Genomic DNA, 20,917 nt, shown 5'->3' with positions numbered 1-20,917 from the left:
TTTCCTATACAGTGCATCTGGTTTCCTAAATCCTACTGCCTGCTAACAGCGCTACCAGAAGATCAGGAAAAGATCCCATTAGCCTTCCTTTTTTTAATGCAAATTTGGATATTCTTAACAAGCCTAATCTCCCTCAAAAGTTACAATTTATTACTGGGGGAAGGAGGGTGTCAGGATCTAGAAGGCGATGAAGACCAGAGTCAGGTAAAAGTAAATAGGAGTTTAATTACATCTGTTCCGAGCAAACACCTAACTTATACCAGTGTCCTCCACCCACATCAGTAAACTGAACATGCTTCAAAATAGGTCAGTGGTCCATTCATCAAGGCTCACTTACACAGAAAGACCATAAAAGGCCCAGTAGTTTGCCTCTGCTAAACGCCCGTGTTCTACAACAGGATATGCTCAGTGCACAAGCTAATTTCTTTTACAATTTAATTCTAATGCCAAAATACGCATGTGACCTCATCTAAGCCCAGCACAGCCTCCCACTCGCCTCTTCCAATGGTCCAGGGAGCAAGCAGCTCTGCAACATGGAATAAAACCCAGAGGGTGATCCTCTCTGAACTCCTACCTCCATCACGTTCTCTGAAGTCCCTGCAGGCTGGCACCCCCTCCAGAAGCCAGGAAGGCCACTTGGCACCCTAGGTTCCTGGGATGTTAGGATATATGACCAAATTAAAGATTCATCTGGGGCTTCCATCGGGCAGTAAGGCCCTTTCAAAAAAAAAAAAAAAAAAAAAAAACCCACACCAGAGTGCTGAAGCATTTTTATAATACCTCACTTTTTTTATTTTTTTTAAGACATTTTATTTATTTACTAATGAGAGACACACACAGAGAGAGAGAGAGAGGCAAATACACAGGCAGAGGGAGAAGCAGGCTCTATGCAAGGAGCCCAACGTGGGACTCGATCCTGGGTCTCCAGGACCACGCCCCGGGCCAAAGGCGGCACTAAACCGCTGAGCCACCGGGGCTGCCCTACCTCACCCTTTTATATTTACAGAACGGGGGGGGGGGGGGGGGGTGGACAGTAAAAAATTTACTTGTATTTATTTGTTAATGTCTTAAAAAATGAGCTAAGAAACATGTCTCCACATAAACTTACCCATGAAGATTTACAGCAGAATTATTTATAACAAAAACTTGAAAGCAACCCCAGATGTTCAAGAACTAGTAAATGGACAAACTGTGATATACCCATACCATAGAATCCTACACAGCAATAAGAAGGCACAAAATCTCAATATATGCATCAACGTGCATGGATCTCCCCCCCGCCCCCCCCCCAAAAAAAATCAAGCTAAATGAAAGAAGTCAAACACAAAAGACTATATACCGTGATTCCATTTCTATGAATTTACAGAAAGGAAAAAAACCAAAGTGACAAGACTTGGAAATATTACCAGTGTTGGACCATGGATTTGGGGAAGGAGAGGCAGGTTGGAGGAGATATGCCCATGAGGGCAAGGACAGAAGGGAGACAGTACTTTATGCAACAATTTTTATTTTATTTATTTTTTTATAAAGATTTATTCATGAGAGACAGAGACAGAGGCAGAGACACAGGCATAGGAAGAAACAGGTTCCATGCAGGGAGCCTGATCCAGGACCCAATCCCAGGACCCAGGGATCACACCCTGAGCCAAAGACAGACACCCAACCACTGAGCAGCACCCAGACGTCCCAACAATTTTTATTTTAATCTTGAGGTTATATCGCCCACTCCAAAGCTGAGTTACTCTTTCAAGGTCGGACTCAGAGGAGAGCTCTGGGTCCTGGCTCAGCTGGGGTGGGGTGATCTGATGGATGTCCAGTTCCTGTCGGTGAGCTGTAGGCACAAAACCTTAAAAGGGTAGTGGACTGGCAAGTCTCTAGGGCCAACCAGAGTCCAATGCAGAAAATCATCATATCTTCTCAGCCCAGAGTCCGGCACTGCCCCTCCCACCCCTCCAGCTACTGTGTTACTAGCAAATCAGCAGTGACCATTTACTGAGCACTTACTATGTACCCAGGTGCTACTTACTACTCATCTGACACGTGCCACACGTTATTAATGATAATAACACCAGAGCCACCAACAGCATGCCTAGAGCCCTTACTGCATGCCAGGTACGATGGCAGGCGCATTACCTGTTTTATTTGGTGTACCCTCCAACAGACACTCTGACGGGGGATCAGCCCCAGGGTTAAATGACACCCAAAGCTATGTGTGCAGCTGAAAATGGAGGGGCAAGGACAGAAATTCAGGGGGCCTGGCTCCAGGAGCCGGGCTTTACATCTGTGTCCAACAACTACTCTGTTCCCGGACCTGACGTGACACTACCGCTGCACCGTCACACAACATGGTGCTCTGCCCTCCCAGCCTCCTCCACAGTGTGACAGGCCTGCCACGAGGGCCCTCCACTCCCACATTTAAGAAGGAGGCCTGGGTGGAAAGATTCATGATGCTGCCAGGCCCCAAGTCCTTATTCTTTGCACTAGACCAAGCAGCTTCTTTGGCTAATAAGCCACAAGGGCTGAAACCCAAATAAAAATAAGAAGCACGTGGGAAGACAAAATGTTCCTGAGCTGCAATATTTTTAAATCTCTATTTCTCTGAGTAAATGCATTACAGGTCCAGGTCAGAGTCCCGAGCTGCTAAGGGCTGGGAGACCACAGAGGTAGAGCCTGGGATCCTTGAGCCTGGAGGGCCCCCAGTGCTCTCATCAGTCCAGTATGAAGAAAGGAGGAAGAAACCCCCCTGCCAGAGATCACACAGCCCCGCAGGGTCAAGACGGGGCCTGTACTCGGGGCTCCACAGCCCCAGAGCTGTGCCCTCCACCCCTGCATCATTTCCCATATGGTGTGCAGATCCCTGGGGTCTGAGAGGGTTTTAGAAGGGTACAGACAAGTGGGATCCAGTGCTTACCTGTTTTTAATATGCACAGAAAAAATGTAACTAGCACCTCAAACATGACCTTACGGATGTTTCTGCTTAGAAAGAGGCAAAAGTAGACTGAGGTGTTAGGCTCAAGGCAATTTAAAGAAAAACATTATATAAGTCATGATCAAGGTAACATAAAAATACAGCACCATATGCTGGCAGACAGCTGGGTAGGGCAACTCTACCCTGGGCTCACCCTGGCAGCCGGCTAAAGGGAGAAACCAGAGGAAAGGGTGAAAGCGAGAGACAGGAACAGAGGTGTGGAGCCCCTCTTGGTAAGCCAGCTCTTACCAGGAAGTGAGTGCCCGCAGCTGAGGGCATGCATCCCTGTTCCTAAGTTCATCCAGCCTAAGCCAACCGTTTTCCCACCCCAAAACTGCTGTCCAGACAGCCTTACTCCACTCCGGATACTTGAGCCAGTTGTGAAATGTTTAATGTGGGTCTCTTCCCTCAGTGAAGCAGATGTCACCATCCAACCCTCCTCTCTTTTTTGCTGCATGCCTTCACTGAACTCCCAGCAGGGAGAAGGCCGGAAGCCCCCCCAGAGCCTCCCAAATTACCATGGCTGTTTTGGTTTAAAGTACAATTTGGGTTCCCGAAATACCTGGTTATGCTTCCCCTTCTCTGTTTCCACACCAGTGTCAGATGCTGGATCTGCAGCTGGAAGACACTACAGGGTGGCAGGCTCTCAAGAGCTGTGCCCACCCACCCCCTGAAGGTCCTAGGAATGAAAGGCTCATCTAAAATCACCAGAGACACAAAGGGTCTTATGATCACAGTAGAGTCAGACTGTGTCCAAGAGGAAGCAGTACCCAACCAAGCACTCGAGTCTTCTCAGACTTGGAGAAAGATTCACTCATTATGAGAAATCTATGTCTCCAACACTTGCAGGGATTATGGTTTCCCCCACAATTCCCCTCCCAACAACAACAAAAATCAAAATTTGTGGAAGAATTCTATTACAATCTTCTTTTTTCTTTTTTTCTTTTTAAGATTTTTATTTATTTATTCATGAGAGACACACAGAGAGAGGCAGGACATAGGCATAAGCAGGCTGCCTGCGGGAGGCCCGATGCGGGACTCAATCCTAGGATCTCGGGATCACACCCTGAGCCAAAGGCAGATGCTCAACCACTGAGCCACCTAGGTGCCCCTAGTTTTTATTTTTCTTAAAGATTTATTTTAGAGAGAGAGAGGGTGAGCATGAGTGCGGTGGGGAGGCACAGAGGGAGAGAGAATCCAAGTAGATACCACACTGAACATGGAGCCCAACGCAGGGCTCGATCTCACAACCCTGAGATCATGACCTGAGCCAAAATCAAGACTGCAACACCCAGGCAACCCTGAATTCTTGTTTTTTTAAAACATCATCACTGTAACCACCTGTGTCACCAGGTGGATATGTGGCCACACACTAGGCTTATCCAGCACTTTGTGTGCACAGTTGGTTCTTGCTGTCTATGGATTCCATGTGTGCAAATTCACCTACTCACTCAAATTTATTTGTAGCCCTCAAAGCAATACTCGTGGCCCTTCCACAGTCACTCCCAGACATGCACAGAATGGCAAAAATGGAGTTGCCCAACCCGCACGAACTGAGGTGGAACAAGGCAATGCTCCTGTTTCGGCTCTTGCGCTATCAAGAGTCCCTCTCACAGTCTCTTTAGTGTCACCTTTCCCACATTTCTGTGCGCTCTGTTGATTTCACGGTCTAAAATGGCCCCCAAGCACAGAGCTGTCCAGCGTTCCTAAGCACAGGAAGGCTGTGTGTGCCAAGGAGAGCATGCGTGTGCTAGAGGAGCTTCATCCAGACATGAGTTAAGGTGCTGCTCGTCCAGAATGAAGCACTAATGAACTAACTGTATCAAAAGGTGTCCTTAAGTAGAAACACATACAACAAGGTTTTTTTATGTTTCATTCATCTTGTAGCTGAAAGTTTGTGCCCTGTTACCAAACTCTATTTCCTCCATGCCCCAGCCCCTGGCAACCACTGTTCAACTAAGTTTCACTTTTATTTGTCTAGATTCTACATTTAAGTGGTACCATGCACAATCACACATGAAGGGAGAGAACTGATATCTCAAGATGCAATCACACAGGCCAGGAAAGAGTTCATACCTCAAGGCACAATCACATGGGTGGAGAGAGAGTTCATACCTCAAGTCACAATCACATGGACAAGGAGAAAGTTCATACCTCAAGTCACAATCACATGGACAAGGAGAAAGTGTATACTTCAAGTCACAATCACATGGGCAGCGAGAGAGTTCATACCTTAAGACACAACCACAAAGGCGAGGAGAGTTCACACTTCATACAACCTACAGGAACAGTCATAGCATGCAACAAGCAAATAAGAAGGACCCAAAAAAAGTGCTGTACAAAGACCTCCACTGCATAACCCCTACCTTCCAACAACAGGGGAACAGTTAAGCAAATGAATCTTAATCAGTTGAAATATTAAGTCATCCAAAACGTTCATGAAATTTTTATAACAAAGTTATTGTGAAAAACAGCATGACATAAATAACATAAAAATACGAATGCAATCTATGAGAAACCTTTAAAAACCATGCAGAGACAAAGACAATGAAGCAAAACAAAAGGTTAACTGGAGTTGCTGGCAGGGCAAGATTACAGGCCACTTTTCCCCTTCCTTTTTTATATTTCCCAACTTCTCTATAATGAACACATTACTTTTTACAATAAAAGGAAAAACATTACAAACTTTAAAAAATAGTACTGTCAGATTCCAAAGGGATCCCTTATATAAGGCAAGGAAGGGGGTCAGGACACTTGCCAAAGTCCCCGTCACCGGCATTCACACCCAAATAGATAGCCATGTGTCTCCCCGACCAGGCTGTGAGCTCTTTAAGGCAGGGTCCTCCTTTCATTCGGCCAAGTGCCCCAGGACTTGGCACAGAGCAGAGGAGGCACTCGGCAAATAATGATGGGGGAGGAGGACGGGTAACAAACCACCAGCAAATACTACTCAAGGGAAGAAAGACGACTGGTAAATCACATGGGGCAAGGCTGTGTTATAGGTCAGGTCAGGGTGTGGAGAGGGCATGAAAATGGACAAGGGTGAAATCGGAGCCTCCTTCATGAGTGACCCCTGCCAGGTGGCATCAAACCCTCTCACTCCTACCCTTATGGCTCCAACAACTAAATTATTGCCAGTCCCTCTGAACATGCCACGGTTCTCCTACACATACTGTTCTCTCACACACCACCCTCCCCGCCGCCTCCCTCGCCCATGTCTCCACCACTTGTCCTCCTGGCAAATCAGTCCTTTCATCTCCATTCCAACAAGAGCCTCTCCCCTGGGACCCCTGCTGTGCTGCCCTCTGCCCAACACCCTCTTTCACTGCACCTGCACATACCCCCCTACACAGCAATTATCTTCCACTCAACAGGTTCTTCTGACTGTGGCCCCCCACCCTGAATGGTCTCTGTGTAGATATGGAGGGTACCCAATCATGCCCACCTCCAAGCAGAGGGCATTGCCGAACACCTGCATGGATGGGTGGAGGCACAGACGGGATGGACAGGGCTGTGGTAGTCAGAGAAGGCTTGGTGGACACAAGGCGCCAAAGCCAGGCCTGGAGGGTCAGCAGGATGGACAGCGGAAGGCAGGAGAAGGCCAGGAGGGGACGCTGCACGTTGAGGCCCAGAGGTAGGAGGCAGCCAGGATCTGGTGGCCACCGATTTTAGGTGGTCCCCTGATAAGCATCCCTCTACCAGTCATTACAGGAGTCTACCTCCATGTATACTTGGGGCATCGGATACTGGTTTCCCATTTACTGTAACGACAAAGTTTCCCTCCTAAAGAACTTCTGGTAAAAAAAAAAAAAAAAAATTGAGGCAGCTTAGGGAAAAATTAAGAGAATGCATGGGGAAAAAACGCTGGCCCTCCTTAGCCCTACAACTCACTGCTAAGGATTTATCGTAAGGAAGTGACTCTAAAGAGGGGAAAACATATATACATACATATGTGTGTGTGTGTGTGCAGGTAAATAATCAATATCTACTGTAGATACAGTAAAGGGCTTGCAAGCTGGTCGTTTACTGAATCCTCGCAAACCCAAGGAGGCAATTCTAACATGAACATTCTAGAGAGCTATGAGGACAGAATTCAGAATTGACCCATTCAGTGCTTTGCTTTATTCAACACTATTAAATACACTTTTTAAAGTAGGCCCAACATGGGGCTACTCATGACCTTGAGATCAAGGCTTGACCTGATATCAAGAGTCAAGCACCCAACTGACTGCACCACCCAGGTGCCCTCGACACCATCACATTTTAAGGGCTGTATTACCTACTGTTATGCTGCTGTACCACCATTTGTCAACCAACTGTTGGACATCCACTTTCCCCAGAGCCTTGCTACTGTAATCCCTGCCTCTTACAGACATGGCAACAAAGCAGGGGCTTAAATCAAAGGCACCTGAGTTTGAATCCAGCCCTGTCCCTAGATTTCTTCTTTAAGGGCACTGGCTTTCTGGGCAGGTCCACCCCACTGCCATGAAGCTCACTCTCGCAATGTCATTTTGGAAAGTGTGGTCTTGGGACGCAGCACTGGGGAAGCATATTCAAAGATGAGTTTTCAAGTGTGCTAAAGTTTATGCAGCAGAAAAGATAAGAGCCTACTGGCAGGGTCCAGCTTCTAAGCGTGTCAGACACAGGACCCTTGTCCCAACTGCACTAGCGATTTACTGTAGGATTTGGACAGGCCTCAAGCCCTGCGTGAGCAGCAGAATTCCATGATGGCAGAGGTTACGTCCAAAGGCTGTAAGATCAGAGCAGCTAGGTTTAAGTACCAACTCTGTCATTTATTAGCAATTTACATAAAGTCTCTAAGCTTCCATAATTATGATTCATATAAGATCCTAAATTCACAGGATCCCATGCTTAGGAGAAATCTGGGAACTAAAGAGGATAATGCATGTTAAGTGCTAAGTAAAGTAGGTAGCAACAGATGCTAGTGCCTTCCTTATTAACTCTGAGGGCCCGCTGAATGCTTCAGCTGACTCGGAATCTGCTGGTACTTGTTACAACACACAGCCCATCACCTGAGGCTTAGAAATCCTTTCTTTTCTTTCCTGAGAGATTCCAGCAATGTTAAGGAATTCAACGCCTGGGATTTTATCAGTTAATTCAATGGCTCACAAGGCACTCTGAGCTCATCATACAGAGGTCCAACGCTCTATTTAAGTGTCCATGTTCTGCCAATTAGTCACATGATGGGAGGGCCCTTCCTTGGGGACCATGGCAACCAGTTCTCACTTGTTATTTCAAGAAATGCCTCCCCAACAATCAATATGTACCAAACAGATACTGTGGAATCAAAATAAAAGCAGGATCCTGGGGGAAATTCCCAGGATGCTCCTGGGTGCTCTCCATCTGGAATTCAACAAGCTCAGAAACCAGTCTGTGGCCAAGAGGGGAGAAAGCCTTATAGCCTTGTGGTACCAGTTTTATGGCAGGCAAAAGAACAAGGGAATTCTAGGTAACAGGTGGATACTCACTTCTGGAGGAAGTGATTTAAAGGAAGAATGAAGGGATGCCTGGGTGGCTCTGTGGCAGAGCATCTGGCTTCAGCTCAGGGTGTGACCCTGGGTCCAGGGATCAAGTCCCACATCAGGCTCCCTGTGAGGAGCCTGCTTCTCCCTTTGCCTATGTCTCTCTCTCTCTCTCTCTCTCATGAATAAATAAAATCTTTAAAATAAAATATAAAGGCAGAATGAAGAAATAAAAGTTAAGAAAATGTGAAGACTGGAACCATTTTCCAGGCATATCACCTAGTGCCAAGTAAGACGAAAAGAGAGGCTACCACAAACAGAGGTCAAAGACTCTGTCCATCTTGCAGACAGGTGGGGACATTCACAGCCCAGCGCTCCCAGCTGAGGTCAGAAGCCTCTTTCAGTATCTGATTGGTTTTACCTCTTGGGGTTGGACTAATTCCACTGGTTCTGTAGGTAGGCAGACAACTATAGCCTCTCTGCTTGGTCTGGCCCTAGCAGCAGGTGTAACACAGCCAGGAGATGGAGTACATTGGGCCCAAATTCAAATGCCACCTTAGTCACTAACAACTTTATACCCCATACTGCATTATTTCAGAGTCCACCTGAGTGTGCACAGAGGAGACAGAGGCCTCAGAAATAAAGATGACAGCATCAGGGTGTCAAAAGTGATTCCAAACCCTGACTATAGGTTAGAATTTACTACGTGGAAAACAGGGCTCCCCTTTAAAAGAAGAACCACAACCACTGCAAGCTCATTCCTGTAGTATCTTAAAAATAAAAAATAAAAAAATTATGATTTATTTGGGGGGGAGGGGGGTAGCGGGAGTAGGGGGAGGGGCCGGAGAGGGAGAAGTAGGCTCCCCAGTGAACAGGGAGCCTAATGTGGGGCTCGATCCCAATACCCCAGGATCATGAACTAGGATGAAGGAAGACGCTTAACCAACTGAGCCACTCAGGTGCCCCGCAGTCCTGTAGCATCTTAAGATGAGCTCCAAGTCATCAAAGCAGAACTGGGGGCAGCCATCTAATACAGTCTGTTTGGAGCTTCAAAATATATAAAAGCACTCAAGAACATTGGTTAGAACCTCCACATTTTAAAGACTTCCTCTGTTCATAAAAACAACATCCTTGGACCAGCCTTCACTGAGTACTGAGAGCCGGAATCTGGAATCAGAAGAGAGAAGACCGAGTTTCCATATATGCATAACGTTTTGGGGAGCCATGACCAACACGGGGCTATGGTATAGATTACGTGAGATGGCATCCACAGGATTCAGCACCCGGGTTACCCTGATCCAAGTCTCCTGGCGTGATAAATCCTCTAAGCCGATGTGCGGAGGGCAGTCCAGCTCAAGAGCAAGGCCCCTGGCAGCCAAAAAGTCAGGGCTTCCCGTTAGTGTGATCACTGGATCTGCTTTTTAGATGTATGGTATTCCTCAATACAGGGATTTTTTTTTTTTTAAGATTTTATTTATTTATTCATGAGAGGCAGAGAGAGAGAGGCAGAGACATAGACAGAGGGAGAATCAGGCTTCCCGTAGGGAGCCTGATGTGGGACTGGATCCTGGGACTCCAGGATCACGCCCTGAGCCAAAGTCAGACGCTCAACCATGGAGCTACTCAGGTGCCCCACCAATACAGGGATTTTTAGGTTCAGCTCAATTCTCTTCCCTGTGGAATGGTGTTAATTTACATGATGAATGATGAAGTTCCTATAGATGATAGTGAACCTGTATTAAATGCTCACACAGGAGGCCTGAGCTACAGCACTTCGTGTACACTGTTCTTAATTAATCCTCTAGCTACCCTGTGAAGAGGCAAGTGTTATGTGCATTTTACAGATCAGGAAGTTGAGGTCAGAGAGGCGAAGTAATAGTTGAAGCTCATGCAGTTCACAGGCAGCCACAGTAGAAATTAGAGCCAGGAGTCCCCTTCCACTCTATCTTACCAGGCTGCTTCCAACAAGGGCTTCCTCTGCCCATTTTATCTTGCCTCCCTTCTCCCTAAACTCCACTCTACAAGCCTTAAAAATCAACCCATGCCCTTAGGGCATTCAGCCCGAAGCAGTGGAGTCTGCAGGTCTGTGGCAGTTCACAAATGCAGCCGTGGTCAGTAGAAGCTGGGAGCACCTAGGAACACCTACCATCTCCCAAAGAGAAGAAAATGGCTCAGAAAATAACCACAGTGTGTAGGGACGGGGGTGTGTGTGTGGGGGGGTAGGATTGACAATCATCATTGACTAGCACATGCCTCACTCTCCTCAAAGGCCCTGGATACCAAATATGACCGACACTCTACGGTTGGGCCACTCATGCTATGCTGTGAGAAAGAAAAAAACTCAGCCATTTTCCAGAAGAGTGACTTTTATTATAACCTGGAACACAAGCACCATTTCCAACACCTTGTTCGTGGACAGTCAGGTGCATCAGGGCAAGGCCCGTAGCTGACAAGTCTCCAGTGAGCAATGGGCAAAGGAACACTTCCCTGCCAGATAAGCAGCAACACAAAGTCTAAACTCCTCCCAGCACAAAGCAAGAGTTACCACTGTGACATCTCTTCCGGCTCTAAGAGCAGGTGAGGAGTCCACATCACAACACCACCACTAATTTAAAAATAATAACAAAGTCACCACATCGGGCTTCACATGTCAACTCGTTTAACCCTTTTTACCAGGTCACAGACAAGGAAACTGAGGCAGGGAGTAAAGGAAGCCACCCAAGTCTGCAGGCTTGGGTCTGAACTCAGACTCCAGACCCCGCCCTTCTCCACCCCTGCACTCCGGAATCCAGACTGCCTGGGATCACCAGGGAACTCCACGCCAGGTGTGCGGAGTGCCACCGGGGAAGGTCAGAGCCATGAGGATCACTGTCCCACCAAGCCCTGAGCCCGCCACTGCCAGTGCCTCCAGGCAACCTCCACCGGCAGGGTGGCCTAAACAACTAAAGGGCACACTGAACCCATCTGAGAGGCAGGCCTTGCTGGGTTCTTGTCACCTCTACCTAAAGTGACACTGACAAGTAGGACCCAACCTGACTCCGCCCCGCCAGGAAGTCTCACACCAGAAAGCAGGAGGAGCACTCACATTTACTAAGGGCCTAGCAGACATTCATTTATTCATTCAACAAACACTACAGAGCAACAGCCGGCACACCAGGACAGCATGACGCTGTGATGGCACTCATACTCTGAGGGGGCACTTATTGTTCATCTTCCTTCCTAAGGATGACAAACAGCTTGAGGCCTTGTGAGGGTCACCAACTGAAGCTGCTCAAGGTCAAATAACTTTTGGAATGGGCCATGATGCTCGTTCCCCTCAGAGGCCCTGCAACCTGCCACTGCATGTGGCACCCACGGCTGGGCTAGGGCTTCACCGGAAAAAGCCAAGGGAATCCTGCCAGGTTCTGTTCAACCAACAGTTGTCACTGGGGGCCTGTCACAATCACTAGGATACGCACAGTAAGAACTACTGTCCTACCTCAAATGCCGAGACGTGACTCTACATGGCAGGCTAAGACGCATCTACCACTCGAAGGCTTAGCAGGTAGCTTCCCAAAAACAGACCACAGCTCAGAAAGATCCATCCGCTTTCATTTTAACAGCCTGAACCAACAAAACCTTCTAAGGTCTAAACCCAGACTTCAGCCATCATGGCCAGACCTGCAGGTGAACCTCTCGACCTCTCTGCTTCCTCATCTATAAAATAAGCATCCTGTGAGTCCACATGGGCTAGCAGAATTCACTGAGCACGCACTCTGGAGTGGGATGGGCCTGCAGTGGAACATCAACTCTGCCACTAACTAGGTGGGGGCCTTTCGGCAAGCCCCTAAACCTTTCTGAGCTTCAGTTTCCTTATCTGCGCAATGAGGAAACCACCCTCATAGAGTTGGGTCGAGAGAATTAACGACAGCGGCTGTGTAGAGACAGCGTAGGGACAGCGACAGAAGGCAGACACTTTCCAGACTCCTGGGGAATCCAGGAGGGAATACCTAATAACCTACAGGATGAAGACTGCTAGCTCAGGCACCTCCAATTCTCGTTGAACAGGGGAACTCCTGTAGACCAAGTTAGAGGCCTCAAATCTCAGGATGACCAGAGGTCCACACCCCCTACGGCCAAAAGCGATTCAACACGGGAGCTGTCAGGAGGATACACAAGGAAGCAAGGACAGCCCACACTGGAAATTCTCAATGAGCAAGGCACATAAAGCAGCCAAACCTGGCCCCCCGCCGTGGAGGGGTGTGCATTCCTCAGTGAGGGGTCCACATCCAGCCCCAGTGGCTATACACTGCCGAGGAGACAAGCTTCTCTGCTCGGCAGAGAAGGAAAAGGACTGCTAAAAACAAAGCCAGATTGGTCAGTAAAACATGCGACTATAGATCTTAGGGTTGTTAAGTTCAAGCTCCATATTGGCTGTAGAGATATCTTAAAAATACAATCTTAAAAAACAAAAACAAAGCCAAAGATGAGACAGAGAGAAATACAAGAGTAGCTCCTTCAGTGGCCTCAGTCTCTAAAATCAGATTTTTCATTTGAGGGCGGGCGGGGGTGGTGGTGGATAAAGCTCCCTGGCTTAGTCTGTTAGCACAACACTATCTATATATGCAGGAAGCCCAACCCTGGGAAATCAGACACACCCCTTCAGGGCCAAAGCCTCACCACGGAAAAGCCTTGAATCGCAACATCAGATGTGAGCAAGCCAACCCTGAATCCTCCATCCACCGATCTCGGCTACAGATAAGGACAAGGGCATCTGGTACCACCAGAAAACAGAATTCCACTGGGAGGTTGCTTGCTACTCACTCAGCCCAGGAGCAAAAGCATCTTTTCATAACCTTAATATTTTAAATTAAAGAAACTTTACCAGATAAATGTTGAAAAATCCTCCGCCTGAATCTTAAAGAAACCTCTGAAACAGTAAACCCAAATAATACTAACATCACAGTCTCTTTGCAGGTCCTAGCTCAGAAGGGCCCCGAGGAGTTCAGGGCTGGAACAGGAAGCCTTCGCAAGCAGTTCAAGTGGTGGGGGAACGTCCAGGAGCATCACTACCGGCAGTCTGCAGTGTGGTAAGATCCTCATGGCCACAAAACACCAGGCTGCAAGCCCTTAAGATTTGCCAGCCTTTGGCAAGGGACTCTACTTCTCGGGCTCTCGGCAGAACGGGGCACTACCCTTGCCTTCCGGGCTGGCTGGGAGGTTCTGTCAACCACCACCTAGCAAGCATCCATATTAATAAAATGATCAGATCATGGCCTGCACTCCTGCTGCGCTTACAGAGTGCCAGGCACTATCTACACCTGCCATACACAGACTCACTCCACCCTCACAATAACCGACCGGTATGGGGCACATCCAGGTGGCCACTGGGGCTGCTGTCTTGGAAGAAGTGGGACTGCTGGACTGGAGACTGGAGATTCAGCACTAGAAAGTTGCAGAGAAAGGCTCCCTTCCCCAGGTTTGCAGACATGCCAGAAAGACCTGGAATGTGAACAGGAGGAAGCAGGGAGAAGGGAAAACAGAGTGGCTCCCTTAAGCTTCAGGGACTTCGGTTGTGGACTTCCACCAAGCTTGGCTCTGCACTTGTGCCCCACACTGTCAGAATCGGAGACTTCCCTGTCTCCACCTGCCTCTTCCATGTAAGACTCCTATTCTACTAGGTCTAATGGCTCAGCGAGCATCCACGGAACCAACAGTTGGATGGAAGGAACCCTAGGGCAGCAGCACCGAGGGTCCAGAGCACGGACTCGGGTCAGACTGCCCAGGCAGGCCTAGGTTCCCGCGCCTGCGTAATGAGGGTAACGTGAGAACCTGCCTCAGACGGCTGCTCTGGGTATTAAAAAGGAGTCAATAAAAACTAGCTCCTGTTATTACTACAGCCAGCATGCAGAGCCTCCAACCCCCTCAGCTGACAGTCTTAGGTGGTTGTTTGCCCAGAGCCTAAGGCCGCGGAAGCGGAGCAGAGCTGGGTGCCACTCGCGGATCCAGAAGGCTGACTGGGCTAACCAGACTAAAATCCCTGCTCGGCTGTTAACAGGATACCAAGGCTTTGCAGACGCTACTATCTAGGATTTGAACTGACCAGAAATGGCAGCCGGATCAATGACAGAGCATCCTATCAGGCTGCCTAAGCAGGGAGCTCTGGGCGCAGAAGCGCTCCCCCTCGGCCCCAGCGGCGCTAAATCACGGCATCTCACTCTGCCTTCCTATCTCCATCTTCTTCCACCCTGTGTTCCTTTCCATGCCCATGGCCTCACAGTGCCTGGGACCCTCATCACCCCACAGGCTGGTGCTGGCGAAGGCCTCCCTCCCGTCTCTCACCTCCCGGGGCCTTCCTGCACACCACGGCCAGATGACGCTTCCTAAAATACCACGACTCTGCCAGCCTCCTCAGATTTCTACCTGCCCCCGTCAAATGTTCAGCTGGCTCCACCATGTCCCAGATCAAATACAGTCCTTAGCTTAGCAACTGTGGCGCTCCCCAACGGACTCCTGGGACTGCGGCACCCCCACTCGTGCGGTCTACTCTGGCTGGTCTCCCAACTTCCAGGCTGACCGTACCCCTGAACTCTGCTTTTGTTGTCCAAGCACCGCCTACAATGGCCTCTCCTTGACTGCACCCCACCCTGTCCTCTCACCCTGGGCAAGGTCTCCCGGGCTTCACACCCAGCCCCCACCCACGCTGCCTGTGGGTTGAAGTGGTCTGCAGGACTTCCTGGAGGAAGTGGAATGCAGGCCAAACAGACATGTTCCCCTTGCTCGTTAAGCCTTTTCTATACTGGGTCCTTCCTGCTGCACTAAACTTTTTGGATGCATCCAGTGTCCCTTTCTGGATCAGACGACAGGGATTATATGGCTTCTACTTGTGTCCCTTACTCTCCAGTACGCAGAATAAGACAAATAATAATCACAGCTACCATCTACCGTGTGCCAAGCCCTGGATTAAATACATGCCATTTTCCCTGTCTTTCTCCCAGTATCCCTAGAAAATGTTATCCTTGTGCTACAGATCAAGAAACTGAGGCCAAGGGAGATTAGAACCCCAACTTCAGATCACATGCTGAGTGGCAGATGCAGGACTGCAACCCACACGCACCCAGCTCCAGAGCCCATGTTCTGCAAGGCAGGCAGCAAACAAAGTGCAACCACTCTCAACTCTCACCACGCACTCACTCGGCGTTGAAGAAGCACCCGCCAAGCACCACGCGACTGGTGCAAGGTGTGGGGTGGTTAGCAGGACCAAAGAGGCAGGGCTCTGCTCTCACGGAGCTCACATGCTGTGTCCCCAGTGCTGACCCTCTTCTTCCATCCTGGGAAGAGGGTGAGGACCCAATTCTTAAGGGGCTCCACCAGGCACAGACAAGGCATCCAAACCAGAGATGTATAGCACCAGGCTATGACAGCACATGGTGTCCCCTGTACAGGGAGCCTTTTTTTTATGGTGAGGTGCCATAGGCTCTGTAACAGAAGCTCTTCATTCAAGGCATAGCCCAAAGCCAAGCCAACTCCAGCAGGCATCAGGAGTGGAGGACAGGGGTATATCTCTGGAGTCAGAAAACCCAGTGCCTCCGCTTAACCAGCTGCAGCAGAGGCACTCACCACATACCCCTGTGAACCTCATCTGTACTACAGTAATAATAATAATGATGAGTATTATATAATTATGTGCCAGATGCTGTTGGAAGTACTTGACACATATTATCTCATCTAATTCTCAAAACAAGCCTTACGAGGAGGTCCTGTTATTATCCCAACGCAGTCTGGCTCCAAGTCCTAACTGCTTATATTATGCCGCGTCCCACCTAAGGCTGAGCTGTTCTGGTGGGGCTGACACATGGATCCAGTAAGCTAAAGCTCCCAGCGGAGTGCATGCACACGGCTGGTGCCCTATAAACATACATGTCTACTTCCTTCTGCTAAAACACAACTCTCTAAAAGCTTAGGTTTAGAAATGACATGACTCTAGCTGGTCCTAATGTGGGTGGCCTTGCAACCACACCCTCCAGCCTTCCACACCCCACTCCACTGCTGGGATCTGCTGCAAGAAGCAATGGGCCCAGATACTGTACTGTGGGCCCTTCTGCTTACAGCTTGAGACAGAGAGTAAGCGTCCAGCACAGGAGTGAAGGGGACCCAGCTCTGAGTCCCAGCCCTGCCACTCACACAGGTCACTCAAGCTTCAGGTTCCACGTAAATAAAATCAGGGATGAGGTATTACCTAAGCCATGTTTCTGGATCACACTAGATCCTCCATCCATGGCAGCTACCCAGGTTAGAAGAGCATGCTTCCACGGCGCCACAAGATTACACCTTCTGGGTAGGAGCTTCTGGTGTGCAGTACAATTCACGTCCACAGTTATGGCAGAGAAGGTCTGGGAGTGAAACAGGGCACACGCCCCAATATTCTCTTAAATTTCCCACCAAGTCTCATGCAAATGGCTTGCCCTCATATAAAACAAGGCTCTTCTCCCTTAAATTTTAGGTAAGAGTGACATCCCCCCTCCCCAAACAATGTAAGCTATGAGGGAGAGACCCCTGTCTTGTTCATCATTGCATCTTCAGCACATAAATTTGCACAAGGAAAGCAACTAATATTCACAGAATTTTTAAAAATCAAAAAAAATTTTCACAGAATTAACATCACCCTATAGCTTCAGGTACCCCCTACGGCACCTCCGTATTTGCCTACTGGCAATCATTTCCCGGCCTGGGAAGCAGGCCTCGCAACAGTCTATGTACCTGCCCAGGTACCATCTCCCCGGGCTGTCATCGGTCCTCTTCTCTCCTCCATGGAATATAAAATACAGGACTTCTGAATTATCAATAGGAGTATCTGCTCTCAAACTGTGATTTATCATCTCAATCTCAAGCTATCGATTGTTGGCTACCTTTCTCAAGCATTCTACCAGAGGCCAGTTGGGTTCAAAGGAAAAGGGCTGTATGTGATGTGGGATCTGGGCTGAACTGTCTCTGATCCCCACCAGGAGCGCAGCCAAGACACACGCCAAGACACACGCCAAGACACACGAGTGTCAATGCTATTGTTTCACCTTGCAACAATGTGACAGGCTTCTATCAGCTCCTGTCAGGCAAAACCAGCTGTGAGCTGGAGGGACAACTCATGAGGGGCCCCTGTCAGTCCTTGCACTGCTACAGCCCCCACCATCTAGCACCTGAATCACAACACTTAAGTTAGAATAATCATTCCTGAGTTAGAAGCTACAGCTGTGTAAGGAAAAATGCTCCGAAACCATAGAGTTAGGGTGGGGTGGTAAGATTGTTACCTACTAAGGGAAGGCATGCAAATAAATTTCACTTGCCTATGCACTTAACTGATGCCAACAAATATCTTGGAATTTACTTCAAAGTCCAATGCATTTTAGATTCTCAAACTATTTCCCTTCCATGGATACACTGAGATCTGGCTGTTTTCTCTACCACCAAACCTACTATGAAAATAAGAACCACAGTGGTCTTAATTCACTGACCTATTACAACCCCACACCATCACTGGTATCGTAGCCCAACTGCCTAGTCTGGATTATTAGAGTATCCATGTAAGGGACCAATTTGACAACAAGCAGTTAGAAATTCCTTACAACCATAGGGGATACTAAGAATAAGCTACTGAGAGAGTAAGTATGAAAATCCAAATGGCTGAGTTCATGGACACAGACACATCCCAAAAGAGAACACTCCAAGCCATTTCTTTTGGTACCAGGTGTTTCCTTTGGTACCTAGGCCCCAGAGGATGAAGCCATGGAAAACACTAGAGAAAAATCCCTGCCCTCAAAGAGCTCATGTCCTGGCCTATGCCAGATATGGCTGTACCACCATCCGACTACTGCACCGTGAAGTGTCAGCGAGGTCTCTTATGTAAAGGACCCAGAACACAACCAACAGTCAGTAAATGCTGCTCCTCCCTTGCCATCTCTGAGTACCCCATTATTCTGTTTTCTAAACAGTGTCCTTTATATCTTGGCCACAGAAGCAGCGTGGGACAATGGGGAGGATGGAGGTCAGAGACCGCCAGATATGCTTCCACTGACCGAGCCAACACCTTGAGTAAGTTACTGGACGTCCTGAGCGGCAGCTTCTTCACCTGTAAAATGAGGACAGCAACTACCTCAAAGGACTGTGCAGATTAAACGGGCTCATACAAGAGGGCTGCACAGCACAGTGCCAGGCACCTCGTAATCCTCAAGAAACGTTAGCCCTTTCCTCCACCCCCACCCCAGTTTTCAGACTATCCAAATAAAACCCAAATACAGGACTTGTGAGAAGCATCCTGTGTCACTGCGCTCCTCCTGGGTCATCATGGGCATTTCCCATTACCTTTGGAGAATCAGGGCTAAGCCAAGATGCCCCTCCCTGCCAGATACCCTGCCTTCAGCAGCCCCCACCTGGCCACCGGATCCACATTCCCCTGCTTTTGTCCTGAGAGCAAATTTATAAAGCCTCACTCCACTTGCACAGTCCTCACCCAAAACTGTCCAGAGTACTTCCCCACCCAGCCCTGGGGTGGGGCCACCTCCAGGCAACACACACATTGGAGAAGTCCAATAGCATCAAAAATGGCATGAGCCACATTTTTAATCAAAATACAGCAAGGCAGCAAGAAAACTCCTAGCCACTCTTTATTAGTCATCCTGGTTCAGCAGCCACATCGCTTCATTAAACAAGAAACCGAGATTCTCCAAAGTTCACACGCAGGCACCTGCCAGCACTGGGCAGGAGGAGCAGGTGGATGGGCTGAGCTCTGTTAGCCCATCTCCAAAGGTTCCTTGACCATGTAAGGCAGAAGCCCTCTGGCCCTTCCAACGAGCGGTGAGCCTGCCCTGCAGAAGGCTGCAAAGTAGAGGGGCAAGGCAGGCTCACTTGGGGGGGCCTTAGGCGACAGCTCGGGCCATCCCAACAACCTAGGAGCACCTGCCATCGTTATCAAAACAAACACCACGAGTGGAACTAGCTGGCTCGCTGTCTCGGAGTCTGGCTCACCTGATCCGAGGCACCTCCATAATCAGCAGTTCCAACCCTCACGAGCTGACAGTTCAGGGGGAAAGGGAGGCTGCGCCTGCTGGGGTGCATCGTGTCCAGGCCGTATGTTGGCCTCGGGGCCCGCTGGGCGCCCCCCCAAAAGGGCCTGCAGCCTCACAAGGGCGATTGTGCGCTCATTCCCGTCCTGCCTGCTCCCCCCACCCTCAGCCCTCCGCTCGCGCTCAGGCCCCGGCACGACGCCCCGCAGGCACCGCACCCTCGGCCCGGAGGCAGCGGCCGCGGGAAGGGCCCGCAGAGCAGAGCGCGGCGCTGCCTTCCTGCCTTCCGGGCACACAGGTGCCCGCCCTTCCCTCGTTGCTCCCAGTGGAGGCAGGGCCCCCCCCCCCCCGCGGAGGCACAGCCCGGGACCACCACCCTCCCCCGCGGAGGAGAGCGCCCCTCGCTCCCTCGCTCCCCCGGGGCCGCAGAGGGGCTCCCGGGGGAGGGGAGGGGCCGCCGGGGTCGGGGGCAGGGCAGGGAGCAGGGAGCAGGGCCCTGGAGGGAGGGAGCAGCCCGGGACGGACCGGCTGACGCAGGCTCCGCTAAGAGCGGGGAGAAGTGCGGGGAAGGGGACGGCGGGGGGGAGGGGTGGGGAGGGGAGGGGGTCCCCACGAAGGGCGAGCAGGGAAGAGAAGATTCGGGCTGAAGCCACGGAGGAGCGAGGCTGCGGCCCCCGGAGGGGGGTTGACCCGGGTCCAGAGGCCTAGCCCGGCCCTGGGGGGGGCGGGGGGGACGGCGGCCGGGGAAGGCCGTGGGGACGGGCCAAGGGGGCCCAGCCCGGGCCGTGGGCGGGAGGAGGCGGCCGCTCCCGGGTCACCGCAGGCTCCGGGGAGACCCGCTGACCCAGCGGCGGGGGACGGGGGGCGGGGGGCGGGGGGCGGGGGGCAGAGGCCGGGGGCCGGGCGAGGGGCGCAGGTCGCCGGCCGAGCGCGCAGCGCCGGGGCCACCTGGGTCGGGCCACCTGGGCCGGGGGCCCCGCCCCTCCCCCACCCGGGGACCCACCCTGCCCGGGCGGGGCGGGGCGGCGGGGGCCGGGGAGGCGCGGGCGCCGGCGGGGCCCGGGCCCGGGGGAGGCTGACGTCGGGCCTTTACCATGGCGGCGGCGGCGGCGGCGGCGCTCCGGGTCCCGGCGTCTGTGCTCTCCCCCCCGCGGCAGGGCCCGGCGCTTCCACTTCCCCGGGTGCCCAGGAGTGAACATCCGGGTCAGCGCCCCCTCCCCCCGCGCCGGCCGCCGCCGCCTTCCTTCCCCGCCCCGGCCGGCCGGGCCCGCCCCCACGCGGCCGGCTCTCGGCCAATGAGCGCGCGGGGCCGCGGCGATCGCCAAGTATGGAGCGCGGCGCGGGGGGAGGAGCGCCGGGGGGAAGGGCGGGGCGGGCCGCGGGGCGGGGCCGCGGGGGCGGGGCCTGCTGGGGGCGGGGCCTCGAGGGGC

The 20,917-nt window shown here is 50.9% G+C and overlaps 1 protein-coding gene across 5 annotated transcripts in view; it reads right to left on the bottom strand.

Annotated features, from left to right (window-relative positions):
- The window catches only part of CAPZB (capping actin protein of muscle Z-line subunit beta), a 130,914-nt gene extending 110,178 nt beyond the window's left edge, over positions 1 to 20,736 (bottom strand). For 2 of the 5 annotated variants that reach the window (XM_072828078.1, XM_072828079.1), the window contains exon 1: positions 20,581 to 20,736. In XM_072828078.1, the coding sequence (XP_072684179.1) occupies positions 20,581 to 20,583 (3 nt within the window). In that variant the 5' untranslated portion in view covers positions 20,584 to 20,736. Of the gene's footprint in view, positions 1 to 19,449; positions 19,609 to 20,580 lie in introns of those variants that run through there. The other 3 variants (XM_072828080.1, XM_072828075.1, XM_072828077.1) reach the window with 3 other exon arrangements.
- Positions 20,737 to 20,917: the final 181 nt, after the last annotated feature.

Source organism: Canis lupus, chromosome 5 (assembly GCF_048164855.1).
Source record: "Canis lupus baileyi chromosome 5, mCanLup2.hap1, whole genome shotgun sequence".
In the NCBI taxonomy this organism is placed as follows: Eukaryota; Metazoa; Chordata; class Mammalia; order Carnivora; family Canidae; genus Canis; species Canis lupus.
This window is presented reverse-complemented; position numbering and strand designations above follow the sequence as displayed.